The sequence below is a fragment of the Sapajus apella genome, unplaced genomic scaffold, assembly GCF_009761245.1.
Source record: "Sapajus apella isolate SASKATOON/1434 unplaced genomic scaffold, GSC_monkey_1.0 scaffold6, whole genome shotgun sequence".
NCBI lineage: Eukaryota > Metazoa > Chordata > Mammalia > Primates > Cebidae > Sapajus > Sapajus apella.
Genome location: NW_022436946.1, coordinates 3454376 through 3479250, shown reverse-complemented (window position 1 = coordinate 3479250; position 24875 = coordinate 3454376). Strand labels below are relative to the sequence as shown.

The following is a 24875-nucleotide window of genomic DNA, read 5'->3' as shown; positions in this document are numbered from 1 at the left end:
AAAATTAGTAAGGAAATGGAAGGCTTGAACAACTCTGTAAACCAATTTGACCTAACAGATACTTTTAGAATCCTCTATTCAACAATAGCAGAATACATACTCTTCTCAAGGGCATGTGGAACATTCTGCAATATAGACCATATATAAATAAATAAAACAAGTCTAAATAAAAGTAAAACTATGGAAATTAATCAAATATATTTCCTGGTCACAACTGAAAGTAAGTAGAAAGCAATAAGAAAAAAAATGGAGAATTTCACAAATATGTAAAACTTAGACAACATACTCTTAACCAATGGATCAAGGAAGAAATCCCAAGAGAAACTAAGAAATTCTTAGGAACGAATTTTAGAAAACCAGAGGATGTGGTAAAAGTGGTGTTGAAAGAAGTATATAGCTACAAATGCTTATATTACAATGACATAAGATCACAAATCAGTAACTTGTCTTCCATCTTAAAAAACTAGAAAACTAGAAAAGTAAGAGATAACTATGTCCAAACCAAGCAGAAGTAAGGGAATAATAAAGATTAAAGCACAGGTAAATGAGTTCAATATTGTATTACAAGTATTAGCCAACATAATTATGCAATGAATGAAAAAAAGGCATCCATATTGGAAATAAATTGTATAGTGGTGATGGTTACACAGTCTTATAAATGTACCAAAGCCTACTGATTTATCCATATCAATGGTGAGTGTATGGTATATGAATTATATGTAAATTTTATGAAAAGGTGTCAAACAGACCTTTATAAAAATCTGTCTGTTTTTTAAAAAAATACAAGTCTGATAGCTTAACCACATTTCTGAGTTGACTCACTTGTCCTTTGTGAAACTATTTTATTGTTATATTATGACTTACCAGTTTTTATTTTTATGTCTCTCTAGTTCATGGTGAAAAACATGAGGAGTTAATTACCTTAGGGAGCCCAGACTCCCACGCTATTAGTGAGGGACAAAAATCTTCAGTAACTTCCAAAATAACAAGGAAAGGCAAAGAAAAGTCTTCTGAGAAAGAAAAGACAGCCAAAGAAAAACAAGCACCTCGCTTTGACTCTCAGGTGGGTGTAAAATTTTTTTATTGGAGTCAATGATTTTAGGTTCACTGGATGCCTACTTGCCTATCTCTTCTGAGAACAAAACTGTGACACATTCTTTCTCCCTGATTCCAGAAATCATCTAGATACCTTGCAGACATTCCTTGGACACCTTCCCCAAACTCCCTTTTCTAGTTCAGTATCAAAAACCATTAATTAAATCTTTAGTATGTAGAACACTATTCATGGCACTTGAGTTTCTAAGATAAATATGTTTAGTACCAACCCTAAAAGAATTCACAGTCCAATATTGGAGGAGACCGAATGTTGAATGTTGTATATGCAGTGTAGAAAAGATAGGTTGTGATCTAGCCTCTTCCAGGAGGAACTGAGTTCTGAACCGAGTTAATAAGCAAAGACATGATGAGATGAAAATCAACTCAAAATGTTTTTTTAAAGCATTCAAGTATGAGAGATGAGGCTGGAGGGGCCAGTAAGGGTCAGCTGGAAGAGGGCCTTAAAGCTTCACTGGAAGGCTGGGACTCTATACACAGTTCAGAGGTCATGAGTCAAAACTACTTCAGGGCCAGTTAGAAAATTGCAATGATGAAGAATAAGGAAGAGGATGTGGATGGCAAACTTGAGGAGTGCAAACACAGGCCTAAAGAATTTCAAGTTACTTAAAAACACTGCACTCTAAACAAAATGCCTGTGAGAACCAAATCTTCCCACCATTTCTGCCTAGGTTAAGCAGGACTGGAACTTGGGGGATTTAACATGATCAGATTTACATTTCAGTTACCCTCATGACTTTTAAGAGTGTGGACTTAAAGGAAGAAAGACTGGAGATGAAGAGAATTCAAGAAAGTACTTCAGTAGTCTAAGCAAAAGAGTCCAAAGTATGTCAGGAACAGGAAAAAAGAAAGGAAGGGTAGGACAGACCAAGAACTATTGAGAAAACAAAAGGTGGAGTGTAGTTATCAATCCAAAGTGGGCGTTAAGGAACAAAAAGGAACAAAGTATATCTCTCAGGTTTCCAGCAGGAATAGCTAAGGAGGATGTCAGTACCATTAGAAAAATAGACAATAAAGGAAAATTAGCAAATAAGAAGACATGATGACTTGTTTAGACTCCAGGAACGGTTCCTAGAGATTTCAAAGCTTTTATTTCTTAGCTGAAGTCTATCCTTGGAAGTAAAGTAAGATTAACCCAATCCATAGATTCCTACAAGAAAGCCTCCCTTAGTATCTTCACAGCGCTCCCTTTCCTGATCAAGATTTGATCCCAGAAAAGTTTCTGATAAACTCATTTATTAAGCAATTTAAAAAATTATAAAAACTAATGTACTCTGTGTTAAAAGGAGGAAATAAAATAATTTCCACTTGTGAAAGTCGAGTCTCACCAGAATATTAGGGAAATACTGTAGAAAGCAAGGTCATTTTGGTAACACTGAAACCAAACGGCAGGTGGACACTATTCAGTGGTTATACCAATCCCCTCTTCCCCAACTGCATTATTGATCAGTGATAATTGACATAGTCTCAACCTTATGTAAAGTGCTATGTAACCACATTAGTTTCAAGCCTCTCTTCCTGCCCAGTTGCCACCTATGAGCCTCACCTATGTAAAAGTTGTCTCCCAGCCTATGGTCCATGCAGGTGACCCCATGAGACATTAAAATGTTGTTAATGTTCATAATGAATATATAACAAGTACATACAGACCGGGAAATGATCAACTATCCTGCTCTCATTTTGGTGAAGAGATGCTATGAGTGAACATAAGTACAATTTAGAATTTAATGTATACAGTTTTTAAGGAAAATTTGCATACAGTGAAATGCACAAATTGCAGCTGTAAAATTCAGTGAGTTTTTGATACATGTATTCACCATGTAATCCATGCCCCTATCAAGATATAAATTATAGATCATTTCCATAAGCTCAGGAATTATCTCAAACTTCCTTGCATTCAATTTTCTAATTCTTACATCTCATCTGGTAACAACTGATCTTTCAGTCACCATAGATTAGCTTTGCCTAAATTGCTCTGGAATTTCATAAAAATGACATGCAAGATGATGTACCCTTTTGTGCTCAACTTCTTTATCTAAGCATAATATCTGCCTGTGGTATATGTCAGTAGCTTTTTACTTTTAAATATTAAGCAGTTTCCAATTATATGGCTATATTACAATTTGTTTAACCATTCCTTGATTGATAGACATGTATGTTGGTTTCTTGTGTGTATTATTATGAATAAGACTACAATGAACATTTTTGTACAAGTCTTTTATAAATATATATATTTTTCATTTATCTCTAATAAATACCTAATAGTGGAATTATATATCATAAGGTAAAATCTAGACCCTTTTGAAAGGAGGAAAGCATGCAACCCAAGAGTTTTTATTTTATTTTATCAGACATCATCCACTGTTCACTCTCAACAAGAAGACCCAAATAAACCCTATTGGATTTTGAGGCTGGTCACTGAACACAATGAATCAGAATTATTTGAAGTGAAAAAGGATACAGAACGGGCAGATGAAATCCGAGCCATGAAACAAGCCTGGGAGACAACTGAGCCAGGAAGAGCAATCAAGGTCACTTGACTTCGAAAAGCCGTCATCTTTTACTTTTCCTCCTTAGGCATGCTCTGAAAAAAAGTTTTCATGCTGGTAAAACCATAGAATCTGTCCTTTAGTAATGGTACCTGAAATGTTATCAGACAGACATTGAATAACCATATGTTAAGACCACCTTTGGACACATTGTAAAATGTTACCTTCCCACTTATAGGCCCAAACTATGGATTACCTCATTCTTTCACATAGCCCTGGCAATCTGCACATCTGCCTTCAACACCCCTAAATAAGAAAGCATCTAAATGTTTAGCATGTGTTTTACTAAACTTTGCACAGCCTTAGATGGATTAATAACCATGTGCTGCCCCCTTGTGGAATACACACATCTAGTCTCTTTCTCCCCTTTCTATTTGCTGTAAGAGTGATTGCCATAGTGACACTATTACTATTTAAGTGCTTCAATGACACAGTTCAGGGTTATTGGGGCAGATGAAAAAGATTCAGGAGCCACTGCATCTAAGACAGTACGCCCAGAAATGTGTTCTTTCTACAGCTGCCTATTCATCCATTCTCAAAAATAACTGTCAAAATTATGGATGATTCAGAATTTATCTGATAATGAAGAGCTGGCCTGCTTCATTTAGACTGCCCTATTTAATTCACATTTTCCTGTTTCTTTTTTGATTGAATACTATTTATATGTATTACCCGTACTGGTTGTTGCTTTTGAAGAGCTTTTAAAAAGCTGTGCATGTTTGTTCTTTAGGCTTCTCAGGCTCGTTTGCATTACCTTAGCGGGTTCATTAAGAAAGCATCTGATGCTGAGAGTCCGCCTATATCTGCAAGCCAAACTAAACCAACGGAAGAAGGTCAGTGAATCCTGCCCCAGCCTCCTCGGAGCACAGAGCTGTGACTTGCACTTCTTAACAAATAATCAGTGTGCTGTGCTTGGCAAAAAGGAGACATTTCAGAATCTCTTTTCTTGGGGATTATAAAAGGTCACACAATTTCAGATACCTATATGAACAGTGCTTCCACTTCAAATCACTTTCACACATTTCCCATTTAAGACCTACATCTCCCCACCCCGTACACACTGTGCAAGTAGATGTGATTTTCTCCATTTAAGAAATGATAAAACCAGAAAGAATGATGCAACCTAGTTAGAAAGTAGCAGTACAAAACTTGAAGGTAGGTCTACTACTATAAATCTTGTACTTTCTAATAATCATAAATAAGTCATACTCATATCAACCCATTTAAGTATATGTTATAATATTATTCTAATTTATCAATAAGGACGCAGGCACCAGAAACCTTCAGTAATATTCTAAGTTCAGAGCCAGAGACAGAATTAGCCTGCAGACAGCCCCTTCAGGATACCGGTGTCTTCTCTCAGCTGCTTGACTGACTGCGTCTATCACCACACTGGCGTGTTCTTGGAGGCAGAAGGCATTCACATCCTAAATCATGCTTTTACATTTTAATATATTCAGCAACGTAATTCAATAATTGTTATAAACATAATATCTCTTAACTGTTCATATGAACATGTGAATAGCAAATACCATCCTAAGTCTGTTATCCTGGGATAGGCAAAGCATTTTACATTTATTATTTCACTTTAACCTATAGCAACTGTGAGGCATGTATTACTTACTCTTCCCATTTTGGAGATAAAGAGACCAAAGCTCAGAGAGCCACCTTATTCTTCCTAAGTCATACATCTCAAAAGTGATGAAGTTAGGATTTGAAATATGTCTAACTCTTCAAGTCCTCACTACTCCTCTGATTGATTCTAATGTAATACAAGGAAAACGAAAGGGAATAGGATTCCGTTCTTGTCCTTTAGGCTGTAGATGTATTATTATTTTTCATATTTTGTTTTAATGTATGTGTAAAAATATACTGGATACATTAAAAATGTCCAAAAGACTTAATTCCAGACTATTGAAGTAGAGGAGAGATCGAATTCAAGTGTAGATGTAACAGGAACATATGGGGATTTTAAACCAACAGTCCAGGTGAGGGCGTAGATGATAAATTACTAAGAGGAACTTGGTTAGGTATCAAGGGTCAGGAAAGAGGAACTTGATTAGATTTCAAGGGTTGAAGGATTCTGGATAAACTGACTTAGCAGGATTTTTTTTTTACTAAAACTGGGGTCAGCAGGCCAAGGACAAGGCCTAGTTGAGAACAGGGCTCAGAGAGCCTCACCCTGTCACAGAACATACACACAATAAAAGGGACAAATTTTAACTCTACAGCTCGATTAATTTTTGCCTGTGAATACACTCAGTAGCCACGGTATAAATCAAGATAGGAAACTCCACATACTGAAAGTCCTCATTTGTTTCCAAGTCATTTCCTCCCTCAAGGTAACAACTAGCTCGACCGCCATCACCATCAAAAAAATTCGCCTATTCTTGAACTTCATTTTAGACTCATATGTACCCTGTATGTCTCACTATTTAATTGTTTTATTTCTTACTGTGTCTGGGATAGTAAACTGCATTTTATAGGAAATGTGTTTATTTTATGTAAGTTCAACTTACCAGAATAAGTTTCCGTTTTACCTCTTTTTTTTTTTTTTCTCAATCAGTCTTGCTCTAGGGATGCATCAACTTTAATAATACTTTTAAGGAATCGACCTTTGACTACTGAATATCTGCCTTTTATTTCAACATTTCTTCATGCTTTTAAGTCCTTTCCTATTGCCACCTTTCATTCAGTGCAGAATATAACATGAATTTGGTCACCTGCAATTGAGATATAGGAAAATAATGTCTACATATAATGTGGAAATTGTGGTAGGTTGTACACAGTTTTTCCTAGGCTAGGGATCTGGAGCACTGAATAGAATCAGAGTATCAAGAAAAGACTTCCCAGCTTTATGACTTCACAAGGAAGAGTTCTGTTCAGCTCTATTTTAAGACAATTTTAAATAAATATTTGCATATAGGGATCCCCCCACAGAGAGGAACACCCCATCTATTATGAACCATTCTCAGCGTAGAGCTGGTTGTACTTCCTCCAGGGCCCACCTTCACAGCAGCCCCAATAATTTGAATATCCCATTTCCATTTATATCATCCCAACTTCTAAAAGCCTTGATTTTTATGTGGCATTTTAATATATGGAGGCAGTTTCCAGACACACTTCCTGCTTGGGTCACCCTTCTAGGGTGACAGTCACTTTGACTGGTACTCTGGTTAGAAGTTACAGAGCTTTTGAATCATCTGCTCTAAATCTGTGCTCCAATCATCAAGCCCTGTTACTTTTTGCATGCGATTTCATGGAATGCAAGCTTTTTCAGTAATGCACATGTGATGTTGTCATAGAAATGCCTGCAAGTGGTGTAAAAGAGCCAGACTCAAAGAATTCTGCGGGTTCAGAGCCACAAACAGGATCAGGGAGTGCAGTGTGGAAGAAGTGGCAATTGACCAAGACCTTGAAGGATCTGGCAAAATCCACAAGCAGCGAAAGTGGAGCAGCATCTTCACCAGGGAAGGAAGAGCAGAGCACGCGAAAGGAAAACATTAGTAAGTAATGCTGTCATTTGTACAATAAACATGTATTTTCAAATAAAAATTGTGGAAAAAATTTAACTTAAACATAAGTGACAGCTAGGGCTATAAAAGTGGAAAAAGATGTCATTTGGGTTTACAGATTTTCATTTTACTTAACACAGTTGGGAATTTGCTCAACGACCTGATTACTAAATACTTTAGCCAAAAGATAAAAGTGGGCAAAACTCCACCCCCAAATTCACGTTTATATTTTTTCTGTGTATAGGCTTTGTCTACAAATGCTAAAAAATAAAATGCCAGCATTCACACATACACTTGTTGTTAAACACAGATTTTTTGTGTGTTATCTGTAGCATGCTACATGACAGATTTTCTTTTTATCTCTAATAACAAATTTTAATAGCAAATTTTAAACGTTGAAAAGAGCAGTTTTCAGTGGTGCACAAGTAACCCTGACTTGATTCATTTCCATATGGATTCATATCTGTTCACTAAACAGAACCTAAATCCCTGATCAAAGGAAAATGCCTTTCCACACTCCTGGTTCCCACGAGGAAGGATAATTCTTAAGTAACTCTTAACTCCTTCTGTCTTAAAGAGAACTAAATGTCCTATTAATGCATTTGGAGAGAATAAACTAAGGGTACCCATGGAAGCACTGCTCTTCCCTCAGTTCAGAGAACACTACCAAGACTGTGCTGGAAGAGTCACTCAGCTCCGGTGATCATAGCCCATTTGTCTCTCACATCAAGCTACATCCTCTGATTAAACCTAGATCAATAGTATAATCTTACTCTTTATTTTTCTATTTGTTTTGAACCCAGGGAGCAAAAAAGTATATCTTAGAAAGAAGCAAAATTAGTTCAACCATTTGATCTAGCAATCCCATTGCTGAGTATACACCCAGAGAAATATAAATCATTTTACCATAAAGACACAAGCCTGTGAATGTTCATTGCAACACTACAATAGCAAAGACATGGAAGCAATCTAAATGCCCATCAGTTGCAGACTGGATAAAGAAAATGTGGTACATGTGTACCATGAAAGCCAAACTGTCACTGTTTGCTGATGACATGATCATACACCCAGAAAACCCTAAAGACTCGTCCAAAAAGCTCCGAGATCTGATAAATGAACTCAGTAAAGTTTTGGGATACAAATCAATGTGCACAAATGAGCAACACTTATATATAACGGTAGCAACCAAGCTGAGAAGCAAATCAAGCACTCAATGCCTTTCACAAGAGCTGCCAAGAAAAGAAAAACTTAGGAATATACCTAACCAAGGGGGTGACAGAGCTCTACAAAGAAAACTACAAAACGCTGCTGGAAGAAATCATAGATGACAGAAAGAAATGGAAACATGTCCCATGCTCATGGATGGGTAGAATCAATATTGTCAAAATGACCATACTGCCTAAAGCAATCTACAAATTCAATGTGATTCCCATCAAAATTCTTCACAGAACTGGAAAAAAACACTCCTAAAATTAATTTGGAACCAAAAAAGAGCCTGCATAGCCAAAGCATCACCAATCTGCTTAGCCAAAGCAAAACTAAGCAAAAAGAACAAATCTGGAGGCATCACATTGCCCAACTTCAAATAATACTATAAGGCTATATTTACCAAAACAGCATGGCACTTGCATAAAAACAGGCATGTAGACAATGGAACACAATAAGAACCCAGAAATAAAGTCAATTACTTATAATCATCTGATCTTCAAAAAGCAAACGAAACAGAAAATGGGGAAAGGACATGCTATTCAACAAATGGTGCTGGGATAATTGGCAAGCCACATGTAGAAGAAGGAAACTGGATCCTCCTCTCTCATCTTATATGAAAATCAACTCAAGATGGATCAAAGACTTAAATCTAAGGCCAGGCACCACAAAGATTCCAGAAGATAACATCAGAAAAACCCTTCTAGATATTGGCTTAGGCAAAGACTCATGACCAAGAACCCAAAAGCAAATGCAACAAAAACAAAGATAAGTAGATGGGACTTCATTAAACTAAAAAGCTTCTGCACAGCAAAAGAAATAATCAACAGAGTAAACAGACAACCCACAAAGTGGGAGAAATTCTTCCCAAACTATGCATTTGATAAAGGACTGATATACAGAATCTACAAGGAACTCAAACAAATCAACAAGAAAAACAAAAACAAATAACCCCATCAAAAAGTGGGCTAAGTTCATGAATGACAATTTTCAAAGTAAGATACACAAATGGCCAAGAAACATATGAAAAAAATGCTCAACATTATTAATTATTAGGTAAATGCGAATCAAAACCACAATGTAATACCACCTTATTCCTGCAAGAATGGCACAATCAAAAAACCAAAAAATAATAGATGTGGATATGGACATGGTGAAAAGGAAACTCTTTTACATTGCTGGTGGGAATGTAAGCTCGTACAACCAACATGGAAACAGTGTGTGGGGATTCCTTAAAGAGCTAAAAGTAGATCTACCACTTAATCCAGCAATCCCACTACTCTACCCAAAGGAAAAGAAGTCACCATATGAAAAATGTACTACTACACACATGTTTATAGCAGTACAATTCACAACTGCAAAATACGGAATCAGCCCAAATGTCCATCAACCAACCAATGAGTAGATAAAGAAAATGTGATATATGTATATAAACATATATATACATAGATGCGTGTGCGTGTATATATACATATAAATGTGGTATATATGGTATATATACACATCGGGTACAGTGTACATAGCTCAGGTGATGGTGCACCAAAATCTCAGAAATCACCACTAAAGAATTCATCCATGTAAACAAACATTACCTGTTCCAAAAAAACCTACTGAAAATAAATAAACAACTAAACAGCTAGAGATTCAGCAGTGAAAATAAAAACCAAATTGGAGAGAAAGTAATAAAGTAGGCCTAAAGAAATAAGAAAGAATAAAAAAATTTTTTAAGAGAAAACAAAGGAAATGAAGAAAATTCATAAAAATTAAGGCAAATTTAAACACGTTCACAATAAACAAGCACTAGTTTGTGCTTGCTTGATAATTTGTTTCCAGATGCTCTGCCTTAAAACAAATACTAAAGGAAGTCCTTCAGGCTGAAAGAGGGTAACACCCAAAGGCAGCTTACATCCACAAAGAAAAGTAATTATGTAGGTAAATTTTAGAAGACAGCATAAAAAGATTTTCCATTTTTTACTTATTTAACAAATAATTATTATAAAACTCTATTATTGGGCTTATAATGTCCAAACGTGTATGACAAAATGCACACACAGTAGAAGGAAAAGAAGAAAGAAAACTCACAAACTGGTAATACAAGGGGATTTCCTTAGACTGATACAGGATATTTATGAGAAACCTAAAGTAAATATCATATTTACTGGTGAACAACTGAATAATTTCAGCCTAAGATCAAGAACAAGGCAGCATGTTTACTGTCACCACTTAACATTCAACATTTTAATGGAGGTTCTTGCTAGTTCAATCAAGAAAGAGAAATAAAACATATCAATCTTAGAAATGAAGAAGTAAAACTGTATTCTCAGACAACACTATCCTATATACTAAAATTCTAAGGAATCAGAAAAAAAAAATGAGTGAGTTTGGCAGGGTCACATGATGTAAGGTTAGTAAACATAAATCATTTTTATTTCTACATATTACTGATGAACAACCAAAATTGAAATTGAGAAGACAGTTTTATTTACAACAGCACCAATAATAAATACATGGAAATAAATTTAACCAAGTACAGAATTTATGTATAGAAAACTACAAAACATCTCTAAAGGAAATTTTTAATTATCTAAAGAGATTGTTTATACTTTGGACTAGAAAACCTAACATTGTTCAGATAGTGATACCCCTCAAATTGATCTATAAATTCAGTGTAATCTCTATCAAAATCATAGTACACATTTTACAGAATTTGACATGCTAATCCCAAAACTTATATGGAAATGCAAAAAACCAGGAATGGCCAAAATTATTTTGAAAAAGAATATCCAAGTGGGAGGGAAACTTATTCAACCTGATAAAGACTTTCTACAAAACAAACAAACAAACAAACAAACAAACTATGGCTAACATCTTATTAATGGTGAGGATCAGGGCCTGGCACGGTGGCTCACGCCTGTAATCCCAGCACTTGGGAGGCCGAGGCAAGTGGACCAGGAGGTCAAGAGGTGGAGACTATCCTGGCCAACAAGGTGAAGCCCCGTATCTACTAAAAATACAAAAGTTAGCTGGGCATGGTGGCACGTGCCTGTAGTCCCAGCTACGCGGGAGGCTGAGGCAGGACAATTGCTTGAACCTGGGAGGCAGAGGTTGCAGTGAGCCGAGACCACGCCACTGCTCTCCACCCTGGCAATGGAACAATACTCTGTCTCAAAAAAAAAAAAAAAAAAAAAAAAAAAAAAAAAAAAAAAAAAAAAAAGTGAGGATCTAGAAGCTTTCCTGCTAAGATCAGGAGCAGGCCGAAGATGTCCTCTCTTACTACTCTTTTTCAATATGTAAAAGAACTCCTAAAAAGTACAATAAGACAAGAAAATGAACCAAAAAGATGTACTGATTGGGAAGAAAGAAAGAAAACTATTTGTTTGCAGATGGTGTGATTGTGTAATATATGTACCACTCTGGTGGGGGATGTTGATAATCGGGGAGGCTATGTGTGTGTACAAGGAAGGGGGATATGGGATATCTTTGTATGTACTTTCTTTTCAATTTTACTGTGAACCTTGAACCTAAAACTGCTTTTTGCTTTTTTTTTTTTTTTTTTTTTTTTTGATATGCAGTCTCACTCTGTCACCCAGGCTGGAGTGCAGTGGCATGATCTCGGCTCACTGCAACCTCTGCCACCCAGGTTCAAGTGATTCTTCTGCCTCAGCCTCCTGAGTAGCTGGGATTACAGGTGCCTGCCATGACGCCCAGCTAATTTTTGTATTTCTAGTAGAGATGGGGTTTCACCATCTTGGCCAGGCTGGTCTTGAACTTCTGACCTTGTGATCCACCAGCCTCAACCTCCCAAAGTGCTGGGATTACAGGCGTGAGCCAATGTACCTGGCCCTAAAACTGCTTTTAAAAATAAACTCTTTTTTTTAAATGAACCAAATGAAGAGATTTTTACTCTGTAATTTCAGAATTGGTCATAAAGTTAAAAATAATGATCAAAACACCATGGTTTGACAGTTTCTCTAAGATTCAAATAATTTTACCATATGACCCAGTAATCCACTCCTACTGACATGAAATGTCCAGGAAAGAGAAATCTATAGAGACATAAATAGATTAATGATTGCCCAGAGTGTGTGGTGAGAATACAAAGTAACTATTAAAGAACACAAGAGAGATCTTATTTGCATGATAAAATGTTTTAAAACTCGATTTTGTCAATGATCACACAACTTGGTAAATTTACAAAGAAGTATTGAATTAGACCCCTAAAATGGTTGAATTTTATATATGTAAATTATACTTCAGTATGAGTTTTTTTAAAAAAAATCAGTGGTCTAGAAATGCTGAAAAGTTAATAACCTAGACTCTGCAGTCTCTGAAATCTGTTCTTGTGGGCTCATTGTTGGTCTATGGATTAAAAGCTGCTAATTTGATTTTCAGTGTTTATCTTTTATATATTGCCTACTCTACTGGGCTGTAAGTTTATTGAAGGTAAAATACTGTTTTCAGTATTTCAGTATAAATACGTAAAAAATCTGTTTATATCCTAACCCCAGTAGTACTTGGTGTAGCATTCAGGCATAGCCCAGTCTGGTCCATTTAACTTGTAATGAAATTTTGTAACTTAATGTTAAGAATTGTTCTTATTAGTGGAGACTACTCCTCCTTCATCTAACTGTGAATAGAATAGCATTTTGTTAATTTTTTAATTTTGTCATCTCCTTCATTTAACTAAAAGCATGGTTACACCAGCTAGAGGATAAACAGAAAATATAAACATATATATTATTAACATTATATTAAATAAGACAAGTCTAATCAATGGTTGTTTTTCAACAGAAAATATTATTTTCAATTAAAATGAGATATATTCATTTAGTCATTATTGATTATTTTTTAAAGTTCCTTTTGTTGTGTGTGTGGTTTTTTTTTTTCCTCCAAAGAAATGGGACCTCGTTCACGATCTCCAACAATTTTGGAAACATCTCCACGACTTATTCGGAAAGCACTAGAATTTATGGATTTAAGCCAATATGTACGGTAAGTTTTCATAAACATGATTAATGCAGACAACTGTGTTCATGGAATTTTGGAAACATTGACAATATGCAGTTGCTAAATGACTGAAAATTTGAAATTAAATGCTTAATATATCCTCAATGTGTCTAAACTTTTAGAAGTACATAATTTTAAATCTCAAATATGCCAATGTTTTAAGTCAATTATTAAAATATTTAAATGTTTTCTGTAAAGGTTTAATTTGAGGGCTGATTAAGGTGAGATGACCTACATAAAATTCCCATCACACCTGCTGCCATTATTTAATTAGATTCAATTTTGATAACTAGATGATAGGATTAATAGAGATATATTAAGCATATTTATAAGCATATTTATAAGTTTGAAAACATTGTCAAAATTATTTAGCTACATAAATTCAAAAGGAAACCCTACATAATATTCTTATAGTTTTGAACACAAATTTCACAATCACCTCATCAAGTGGTGAATCCAAATTTACTGATATTCTCCAAAATATTTTCCTAAAATATCAGCAACTCAATAAATGGAGCATAGCATATCTAGAAAGTAACCATTTTTTTTTCTATCTCTAATGTTTTATTTGACTCAGACCACCATACTGTTGATATGATTTGAAATTATTTGCAGTCTAAGCTTATTCCAGAGTTCCCAAATGAAATTTGTATCTCTTGTTAATTTTGTATCAAGGAAAACAGATGCAGATCCTCTGCTGCAAACGGATGAACTGAATCAGCAGCGGGCAATGCAAAAGGCAGAAGAAATTCATCAGTTTCGACAGTATAGGACTAGAGTCCTTAGCATTAGAAACATTGACCAAGAAGAGCGGTTAAAGTTAAAGGATGAAGTCCTGGATATGTATAAGGAAATGCGGGTGAGTCTAAGAGTACATACAGAAATTATAGTTGGCAAATTCTTTCATAATATTAAAAAGAAATTATATAATTAAGTCATACTTGTATAGAGATAGGTCTTGAAAACACAGGTTCCTGTGATTCACAATGTCTAGGAAAACATCACAAATTGAATCAACACATCTCATCACACTCCCTATCTAAAATTCCCTAAAATGCAGTATTGCGAGTCTGTTCTCAAAGATGGGAAGCATAGGAGAGAAGACAACACAATTATTTGTTCAAGTTGGAAAAATAACTGGATGAAGAGCATATTAACTGACTTGAGACTCACAAATTCTAAACTGACAGTGGGAAGTTTTTTGTTTTTTTTTTTACTTTTTTATTTTTATTATACTTTAAGTTCTGGAGTACATGTGCAGATGGAGCAGGATTGTTACGTAAGTATACACATGCCATGGAGGTTTGCTATGATGGAAGTGATACTTTTTATAAATATCCTTAATATTCTACAACTGATATTAAAAATCAATATACTCATAAAATATGAAGAACTGATATAAATATCTGGTAATTCTAGATGTTTTATCTATAAATGTTAAGGTTTATAACATTTACAACCTTCTGAAAAACTTTGTCTATGTAATTTTACATTTAAAATAATTTATTAATTTAGGTTATGAATCTCCTTGTGGGTCCCTACGAAGTAATCGCTGAGTTTGAGAAGAAATGCTCTAATGGCATTTAGTTTTGAAGTTTTATTAATGACCAGTGCCAATATTATTTATTTACAGTAGCATATGTATTACTGTAGGTACTCAACTTCGTAAATAATTTCAAATATAAAGAAAATGGAAGATTTTTTGGAGCATATGCTCATTTACAAAAAAATTTTAGATCAAACTTTTGTGTGAGTTCTTTTGACTGGAAACATTTGGTATTTCCATAGAAATTCTACAGAATTAATTACTCGTGAGAAGTACTGAATGTACAAATATGAACATTTTCCCCTGCATAAATCAATATTATAAAAAAGATTGATGAGAAGATATGTAAATGTGGGGATGGGGATGAGTGTGGAATAAAAAGTATGACCAAGACAGAGGAGTAATTTAACACAGTCGTAGCTAGGTGATTGGGAGGACTGAATTGAGAGCCTGAGAGACTAGAGGTTTAAGGTAGACTTAAACCTTATATTAATATAAGGTAGATATAAGGTAGACTGTTAATAAACTGTGTAACTTTGCCTATCACTTACATCTTTGCAAATATTTTTAAATAAGACTTTGTCATCTATAGCACTTGAGTTAAACTAGTATATTTTAAAATTATATCTAATAGATTTCACCTTTTACCATATTGTTGCATTTTATACATTTGCATTTGTAATGATTTTATAAAAACTCTTGCAAGACTTAAAAAAGAACAGTTTTTATAATATAGTCTAAGAAAAATAGCAATTCTTAACCGAGGCTGGGTGATCTTAACAAGCCAGTTTGCTCCATACAATTCTTACAGAATCCCCAAAAGACTCAGCAAGTGGTGTCACTAGATATGTTAGGAAGTAAAAGTGAAGTAGGAGGAAGATGAAAGTCGTTGGGTTTGTTCATCTTAAAGCTATTTAGGGATCGCAAATCAACACTTCCACTTTTTGCATCCAGATTATTGTCATCCCTTCACCCCAGCAGAAGAATAGATATCCTTTAGTTAGAGATGGCAACAAATAAAAGAAGGATTTCTACATTGCGGAAGACTATACTTTGTTGAAAATGGGAGTATCATACTAGAAAATGGGAAATTCAATAAATGTATATGGAGAACTTCCCGCTATGGATAATGTGGATAATGAGAATTTTTTTTCTCCCTCTTCCCTTCAACACACACACACACACACACACACACCCCTACACATTCCAAAAGACACTAAAGCCTATAGGACATCCTATTTTAGCTATGGTGAGACTGTCATTTTCAGTGATGGCCCATGTGAGGAACGTGCCCATTTGACATCTCTTCTTGTTTGTCCAATAGGCACCTCAAACAGAACCGCTCTAAATCCAAACTCAAGAATGCTTGCCCTCCTTCCCATCTCAGCACAAACATGTCACCACGCCAAGATCTTCCATCTCAGTCAATATCATTTGCATTCTTTAAGTTGCTCTAGCAGAGACTGTGGAGACATCTTTGACTTCTCTCACCCCTCACTGATGATCCATTGTCAGAACCTCTCAACTTAACTTTGAAAATATATCCAAAATCTGATGATTTCTCAGTATCTCTGTTCCCACCACCCTAGCCCAACCTGTCATTCTTATTCAGAGGATGGCTACAGCCCAGGTGCTGATCTAACTGCTTCTGTCTTTGCCCCTCCACAAAGTAGCCTCCGCTTTGCCACCAAAACAATTGTACCGATTAAGACAAACTAGGTTTATCGTATGCTAACGAAAACCCCAATGTCACAGTGGCCTAACATAGTGTTTGGCAAACTTATGTACTATAAAGGGCCAAACAGTAAGTATTTATGTTGCATTTACTCAACATTGCCATTTTTTACACAAAAATCACAGATAATACCTAAATAAATAGGAGAATACTAAAATAAATGAAACTGTACTTCGAAAAACAAGAAATAAGGCAGATTTACTTTACAGGCCTTAGTTTGCCAACTCTGGCTAAAAACAGTAAAACAGTATATCTCATTCTAGCTCTGTGTCCAATGTGTTTCAATAGAGCATCCTTCTATTTATCAAGATACCCAGGCTGAAGGAGCTTCCATAGAGACACTTCTACCATGATTATTACAATAGGGGAAGAGAACATGGAGACTTGCACATCAGCTGTGACTATTTCTACCCAGAAATGGCACATTCATTTGCACTCACATTTCACTGACCACAGCAAGTCACATGGTCATGTACAGCTTCAAAAAAGGAAGCTTCCTTGCTGACACCTTGATATCAAACTTGTAGCACCAAGCACTGTGAGGCAATGCATTTCTGTTGTTTAAACCCAGCTTGTGGTTCTTTGTTACAGCAGCCCCAGCAAACTAATAAAGCGGGTGGGCACTGCTTCCAGGTACCTGGAAGATAACCAGAAATATTTTGTGGATTACACTAATGGTTATCACAATGCATATTTAAAAGGAAGGTGGAATCTTTTCACTTCCCTAATGGCTTTACGTTTCATTATGGAAAAAGCCAAAATCTTGATTATGACCTCCAGAGCTTTCCTCTCTGATGTTCTTATCGATCATTCTTGCCTCCTTTGCTCCTTTGGCGTTTGCCAAGCTGACTTTGCCTTTCCACTAACAGCAAGGCATCTTCCCACCTCTGTGCCTTTGACCTCACTCCTCTCTCTTACTGGAATATTCTTTCCCCAGAGACCTTCCTTTTATGAGATCTCTCATCTAGTGTCATGTAGTAGAGAGATTTTCACTAGCAGCTCTTTCAAAGTTAGTACCCTCAAAATTTGTGTGACTGTGCCTAGTCTTTTTTCTTTAAAGCACTTATCCTGCATGTGAATTTATTTATTGATATATGAAAATGTATTATATTATAAATACTATGCTTTCATTTTTTATTGTTCTCTGCTAGAATATAGACTATATGTGGATAGATACTCTGTTTATATTCACTGTTGTGTCCCCAAAGCTTCAGAGGAATGTCTGCTTCATAAAAGTTTGTTTAATAAATGAATCAGTAAATCAATAAATGAATATTAAAATTGTGTACATTCAATTTATCCTGTGGGAAATAACTTAAATTAAATTAGAAAACAAAAGGGAATTTCAGGATTGCTGTTTGTGGTTTTCTTGTGTAATAGTCAAGTAAATGCAGCAGATGGAGAGGAAATGGAGAAAAAATACTAACTCAGACACCTTTGAGTTCAGACCCTTCATTTATATGTGAGGTACAGAGATAACCCTAGCTTTGACTGAAGCCATTTTAAGAGAAACATGATCATTAACATATTTCTTATCAGATAGGAGAATGAGTATGTTTTGTCCTCCTTCCTCAAGGGATTACTGATGTATATTAAACTGATTTACACAAGCTTCTTAAAATGTCTCTCTCCTGCTCATTCTTTCTCTGTCTCTTTCTCTCTCTTTTTAATATGTTACTACCATCATCTTGTACTTCTGCATTTGGTTTAGTCAATCCAGTTTTATTATGGTAGATACAGTACTGTGTGTCATAAAGACTTCGGGAAGTCTGATTCTGACATTCAGCTTTTCCAACATCTCAATAAAATTAAGCTGGTTGCAAAAAACATGGAAAATTTCTTGATTCATTCAAGGATGAAGACAAGGCAGTTATTTCTAGAAGGGTCTTTTTAGGCTAGCATCTGTGCTTTAATCCTTATTCTTTAATTATATTATTGAAATAGTAAACAATGTGACCACTTCCACTTTATAAGATGAAGGAGAAAAGGAGAAAGCAGCAAAGGTGACTGAATAGGAGCAGCTGGTGAGATAGAGGACAATTTAGGAGCTACATGAAGTCAGTTAACCCAGGAGAAGAGAGTGTGGTTAAGCAAGAACAAGAACAAAAAATGATCTTGGCTTTAGCTACATATAAGTCCTTGGTGTCCTTGATGAATACAGTTTTGCTGAAGTGGTGAGAACGAAAGTCAAACTGACAAGAACAAAGTAACCAATGGATTGGGCCATATTCTTTGGAGCTTCCTCAAGTACAGTCCAGATATATTTTGTCAGTGATAGAATACATGTGGGGAACTAGTCAATTCTTGAGCACAGTTACTTTGCAAGCGAAATAGGGCTTCTTAATATTTTATATAGATTGCATTTGAACTAATTTAAACAGAGAATACCTTTGGCAAAATATGTATGCTTTTCTTTACCTTTGACTATTTTTCCTACAAATGTTTTATTTGCCATACAGTGTTAAAATCCCTTTGTTGCTATGTTTTGTGTATTGATAAGCTTTTGAGACCATATACTAATTTTCATCTTCAATAATTTTGCATATGAATATATGGGCATAAGGACAGGGTAAAGGAATTTCATCTTTCCTTTCTGGGAGCATACGCCTTTATCAGTGGAACTTATTTGTTTGGGGTTTTGCTTTGGAACAGGACTCCTTAGATGAAGCCCGACAGAAGATCTTCAACACCCGGGAAGAGTACAGAAACAAATTGCTGGAAGCCGAGCGCCTAAAGCTGGAAGCTCAGGCTGCTGAGGAAGCTGCCATGTGGGTGGAGAAAGAGAAGAAGACCCCAGCTCCTGACAAACAGAAAAAAAAGAAAGGAAAGAAAAAGTAACCAGGAGATGTCCAATACTACCCTTCTGGAGAGAAAAAAATCTATTCGTAATGATCGATAACTCCCTGCTGATAAAACAAGATATTGGGTCAACTGAAAATAGAAATTTTTCTTTCTTAGAGACGTTTTAATGGTAACTTGTCGGTTTTCCTCAGAAAGCTAGTATTAGAAGCCATTCAAGTTTAAAATGCTCTAATTTCAATAAAATATATGTTTGACACTCTAAATTGACTGCATTTTTAATTAGAAGTGAAACAAGATCATAAATTAATCAATATGATTATCTTTGAAAAATTCAACAATGAGAAAAGTGGCTTTTATTCTTAGAAGAATTTTTGTCTCAAACTTTAAAAGTTTTAAAGTATTAATAACCATGCTTCAGAATTAGGCCTTTTTTTTTTTTTTTTTAGACAGAGTCTTGCTCTGTTGCCCAGGCTGGAGTGCAGTGATGTAATCTCAGCTCACTGCAACCTCTGCCTCCAGGGTTCAAGTGATTCTCATGCCTCAGCCTCCTGAGTTGCTGGGATTACAGGTGCGTGCCTCCACATCCCGCTAGTTTTTGTATTTTTAGTAGAGACGGGGTTTCACCATGTTGGTCAGGCTGTTCACAAACTCCTGATCTCCAGCAATTCACCTGCCTCAGCCTCCCACAGTGCTGGGATTACAGGCATAAGCCACTGCACCCAGCTGAATTATGCCATTTTTAAAAACTGAGCTTGAAGAAACACTTCACTGAGCAAACATTACACTGGTTTAGCCAACCCAAAGTGTTAATTAGAGACACAGGATTGAGAGATGGATTTAGGTTTTAGGGGCTTCATAATGGGAGAATGAAGCTCAGAAGACCTTGTGGCATCTTCAGTTCAGCACGTTAAGGTGCCATATTATGGGGTATCATTTTCTAAACCCCAACAACGCAATGATTTTATTTCTGAATATTCAAAGAACATTAAAACTGTATAAAAATGCTTTGATTTTATATATCTCACAGAATTAGATTCTTTGATTACTAACTTGCTTTTCAACTATATGAATGGTGGGCCATTCAAGTAAAATAGAAGGTAAAACAATTCTCCATTGCATGTAACTCACTCAAAAATGACAGGATGTCTAATATTCCTGGTCTTCAACCACTAAATAGCATTGGGACAACCAAAAATGTCCCCATGTATTTCTTAAATATTCCCAAGAAGGGGCACTGTCTTCACAGAGAACATTATTTCCATGTAGGAGAAAAGTAGATGGCTAACAAGCTGAGACAGTGATGTTTAAGATCACAGTTAATAAATGACTATTGGAATACATTTCCAGTATACACATGTGCAGTCATATTGATTGAGTTAACCAGGGTATATCTGTAAAACATGTACAGTTCCTACAATCCATAGGCCATTGTCTTAGGCAAAATGGCCCACCATTTGGTTTATTTCTCTTTAGTCTCCTACCATCTACCTCTTTTCAGCCCCTCATGTACGTCAAGATCAAGCTGTCCTTCCTCTGGGCTGGTATAAGGGCAGAGAAAAGTGTTCTTATTCTGCAGACATAGGCCTACATTTGAGATTATAGAAATAATCCCTGAGGCAAAATTCTGGTGATAATGAAGTACCATTATATGGAGTAGTTTAACTCCTCATAGCCTCCAACAACTCCACTAAAGAATAGATTGTAATTTCCCCTATTCCACAAAGTGCCCACTAAAGTGTTTTGATAATATAACTGTCTTCATTTAAATGAAACTGAAAATTGCTTATAGCTTTATTAAACTTTTAGCTGGCTTCAAGACATCAAGTTTTCAAACAAAATATTGAATTTTAGTCCTAGTGCCCCTCATATTTAGAGTGTTTGCACACACAAAAATATTGCTGTAAACTCTGATCTATTAACTGACATTTATCTTGTGTTCCTGTCTCATTCAAAATAAACACTTGCATTCATTGCCTCTTGAAAAATAGGGAAATAAAGGAAGAAGCGGCAAGAAAAAACTTATAATACTAGAACTTTTCTCAGAGAAAAAATCATGTGTTACAGACCAGGGAGGTTCTTCTTGCCCACTACATGGAAAATACCAATACACTGAGACGGTAGGTGTTGTAGCAAAGAAAGAATTATAATAATGGCAAGGCAGCTGAGGCAGCTGAGTGGGGAGGATTGGCAATATCTCTCAAATCTGCCACCCCATGAATTTGGAGGTTAGGGTTTTTAAGAATGACTTCGTGTTTGAGGGGCCAAGGAATGGGAACTGCTGATTGATTTGGTCAGGGATGAAATCACCAGAATGTCAAAATTGTCTTCATGTTCTGAGTCACTTCATGGGTGGGGATCACAGAACCAGTTGAATCAGCTCTTTGGTATGGTTTACTGGTCTGGATGGCATCAGTTGGTCTACCAGAATACAAAGTCTGAAAAATATTTCAAAGACCAGTCTCAAGTTTCAGAAGTTACATGTAAGAGTAATTGGTGAAGTTATAAAATTTGTGAGCATTGGGTACAGACTCTTGAGCAGTAAGCAATAATAAAAAGGCAAGCTAGAGAACAATGACCAGCTATTGTTTACTATACCTATATTTTAGCCGAGTTCAGACCTCCACCATAATTGTAACCTTGTGGCTGTTAAATACAGTGAGTTCTAGGTTTCTCTTCAAAGAATCACTATGTCAGTATGTTCAGTTTTCTTGTTCTTTTTTCTCCATTTTAAAGTTTAACTTTCTCGTCTCCTTGCCCCTAGTTTCAGCAAACAACCTTCCCACAAGCTCTAATCAGTAGTTCACATCTGTTTCCCTGGCCACCTGCTTTGTCCTGAGTCACCTCTGGTCACCTGCTCTGACCTGCATCATCTTTAGTCACCTGTTCTATAACCATCTTTCCTGCCAAAATTGCTCACCCCACCACTGACTCATATCCCACTGTCTTTAAAATAGCCAATCAGAATTAGCTTAGACTGTGTGATCCAACCCTAGCCAATAGGGGAATGACACAGCAGTAGATGTTACCTGTGTCAGGGATAAGAACTCCTTCCCCTCCCTTGTTCAGGTGTGCCCTTGCCATTGCTCCATCCAAGAGATGCACCTTTCTATCGAAGTAAATTGCCTTGCTGAGAAAATTTATGTTTGAGTGCTATTTCTTTTGCAGCACTGAAAATTTATTTCTAATAAATTTGGGGACTCATCTGGGATTCTCACTCTCCTCTAGGGAATGGGTCTCCAGTCACTTCTTGTGGGGAGACATGTCCCAATGCCTCATTGTGATGGCTTCTGGGTCAGAGACTGAGACCCACCTTGTGCTATGAATAAACCCAGACTCTCAGCAACATGGGAAAAAACAGGCCGGCAGCTTGGGAAAAAGATTCTCACATATCATGGTGACCAGGTAACTTTGTGCCCAGACCAAGGTAAGAAACGTCACAGATGCAACAAAGTATTTCCTTGGTGGTCGAGATATCCTGGAGGTTGAATGTGTATGTGAATGATCACAAGCACTACTGCTTGCAGTGCTGCTTGTGCAAATGGCACTAAGCACTACTGCTGTGCGGAGTGAGTGGGTCCTAGCTGTGGCTCCATGGTCGCCTCATATGACTTAGGGTGGATCCTAAGCCATGCCATGGGATTTATACTGGCACGCCAATGCCAAGAAGGACCTAAATCTCCTTTTGGGGAGCAACCAGAGTGGACAAAGCGCAAGAAGAGTGCAAGGAGCCTCCTCCAGCAGGTGGGGTTAAAGGACAGGCGAAACATCTCTAACATGAGAGATTGACCCTAATAGCCCCAGCCAGCCTCCAGAGAAGGATAGGAGAGACATCTCTAATGCGAGAGATTGAGCCTAACCAGTACCCAATATGGGAAATGCCCCAGGCAAGACAGGGAGCAAGAATGATAAAGATGGTAACAAGGATATTCTCCTTAATAGCCCCCTAGGTCTCAAGTTAAAATACTGGAAGGATAATGAAAGGACTAAACATAAGAAAAAGCAACAAATGTAAAATATTGCTGTTTTATTTGGCCTCAGGTATCCATCCTCAAACCCTCAATCTTCTGGCCAAAGTTTGGGTTGAATGAGGATGTAATGTGTCAGCTTCTAATTCAATATGTTAATGATAAAAGTTCAGTTTCTCAAGAAGAACTGAACTATGCTCTTTGTTGGAGGCAGGGACCTGTCCTCCTTTTTCCCTTATAAACAAGTAGGGAAGAACCCAATCTGGTCACTCAAAATCAAAAGTTAGAGGAGCCAGTTTTCATGCCTAAAGACTCCAGCCCCATAGGATCCCACAAGCCATCTCACCTGCTTGGTGTCCCCAATCCTTCCCCTCAGACAGCCACTGCCACCTCAGATCCTGTTCCAAATCTTTCCTCTGCTCATGTTATCCCTTCTCCTTACAATCCTGACTCTTGGGAATTACCGTCCCATGAGCCTGTTCCCACCCAGCCTAAATACGCCTCTCTAAAAGGACTCCAGCATGAGGAATAACAATGTAAAAAAGGTATTCAGAATCTCCCATTCCCCTCTGCAACTAAGGAGCCAGCCCCGGCTTTCTTTCCATTAAAGGAGGTCCCATACAGAGGGGAAGCCATCGGCTTTGTAAATGCTCCCTTGACCAGTTCAGAAGTCTGCAGTTTCGAAAAGGAGCTTAAGCTACTACTAGATGGCCCTTATGGAGTAGCAGATCCAATTTATCATTTTTAGGACCGCAATTATATGCTTGAGTCAAGTTAATGTTCGTCTTGCACATCCTCTTTTCATGGGAAGAAAGGAGTATGATTCGTAGGGCTGTTATGGTAGTTTGGGAAAGTGAGCATACTCCAGTCAAAATGTTCCTACTGTGGACCAGAAATTCCCTGCCTAAGACCCTTGGTGGGACAGAAACAATGCAGATTGCCAGGAAAACATGCAGGACTTAAGGGAGATCATAATAAAAGGAATTCAGGAATCAGTACCCCAAACCCAAAATCTTTCTAGAGCATTTGATATACAACAGGAAAAGGAAGAAGGGTTTCTGAGATTTCTAGACAGACTGAAGGAGCAAATGAGACAATATGCAGGCCTCAATTTGGATCATCCCCTTGGGCAAGGAATCTTAAAACTCCAATTTGTCACTAAAATCTGGCCAGACATTTCAAAAAAATTACAAGAGATAGATAATTGGGAAGACCATCTCCTAAGTGAACTTCTCAGGGAAGCTCAAAAGGTATGTGTGAGGAGAGATGAAGAAAAGAAAAGCAGACAAAAGACAAAAGTTATGCTATCCACTTTCCAACAGATGGCTCCAAACCCATGTACTTCTTAACAGAGCTTCTAGGGAGCCAGAAACTGTAAAGGGTCCAAACCCTCCTTTAGAGGACCCCAGACTTCAAAGGGGTTTGGAGGACAAAGGC

At 36.7% G+C, this 24875-nt stretch overlaps 1 protein-coding gene across 2 annotated transcripts in view; it reads left to right on the top strand.

The window, feature by feature from the left end:
* ADGB (androglobin) overlaps positions 1–19736 on the top strand; it is a 213220-nt gene extending 193484 nt beyond the window's left edge. For both annotated transcript variants that reach the window (XM_032274516.1, XM_032274517.1), the window contains exons 30-36: positions 891–1063; positions 3465–3644; positions 4393–4495; positions 6968–7168; positions 13279–13375; positions 14066–14249; positions 19324–19736. In XM_032274516.1, the coding sequence (XP_032130407.1) occupies positions 891–1063; positions 3465–3644; positions 4393–4495; positions 6968–7168; positions 13279–13375; positions 14066–14249; positions 19324–19509 (1124 nt within the window). In that variant the 3' untranslated portion in view covers positions 19510–19736. The remainder of the gene's footprint in view (positions 1–890; positions 1064–3464; positions 3645–4392; positions 4496–6967; positions 7169–13278; positions 13376–14065; positions 14250–19323) is intronic.
* The last annotated feature ends 5139 nt before the right edge of the window (positions 19737–24875 follow it).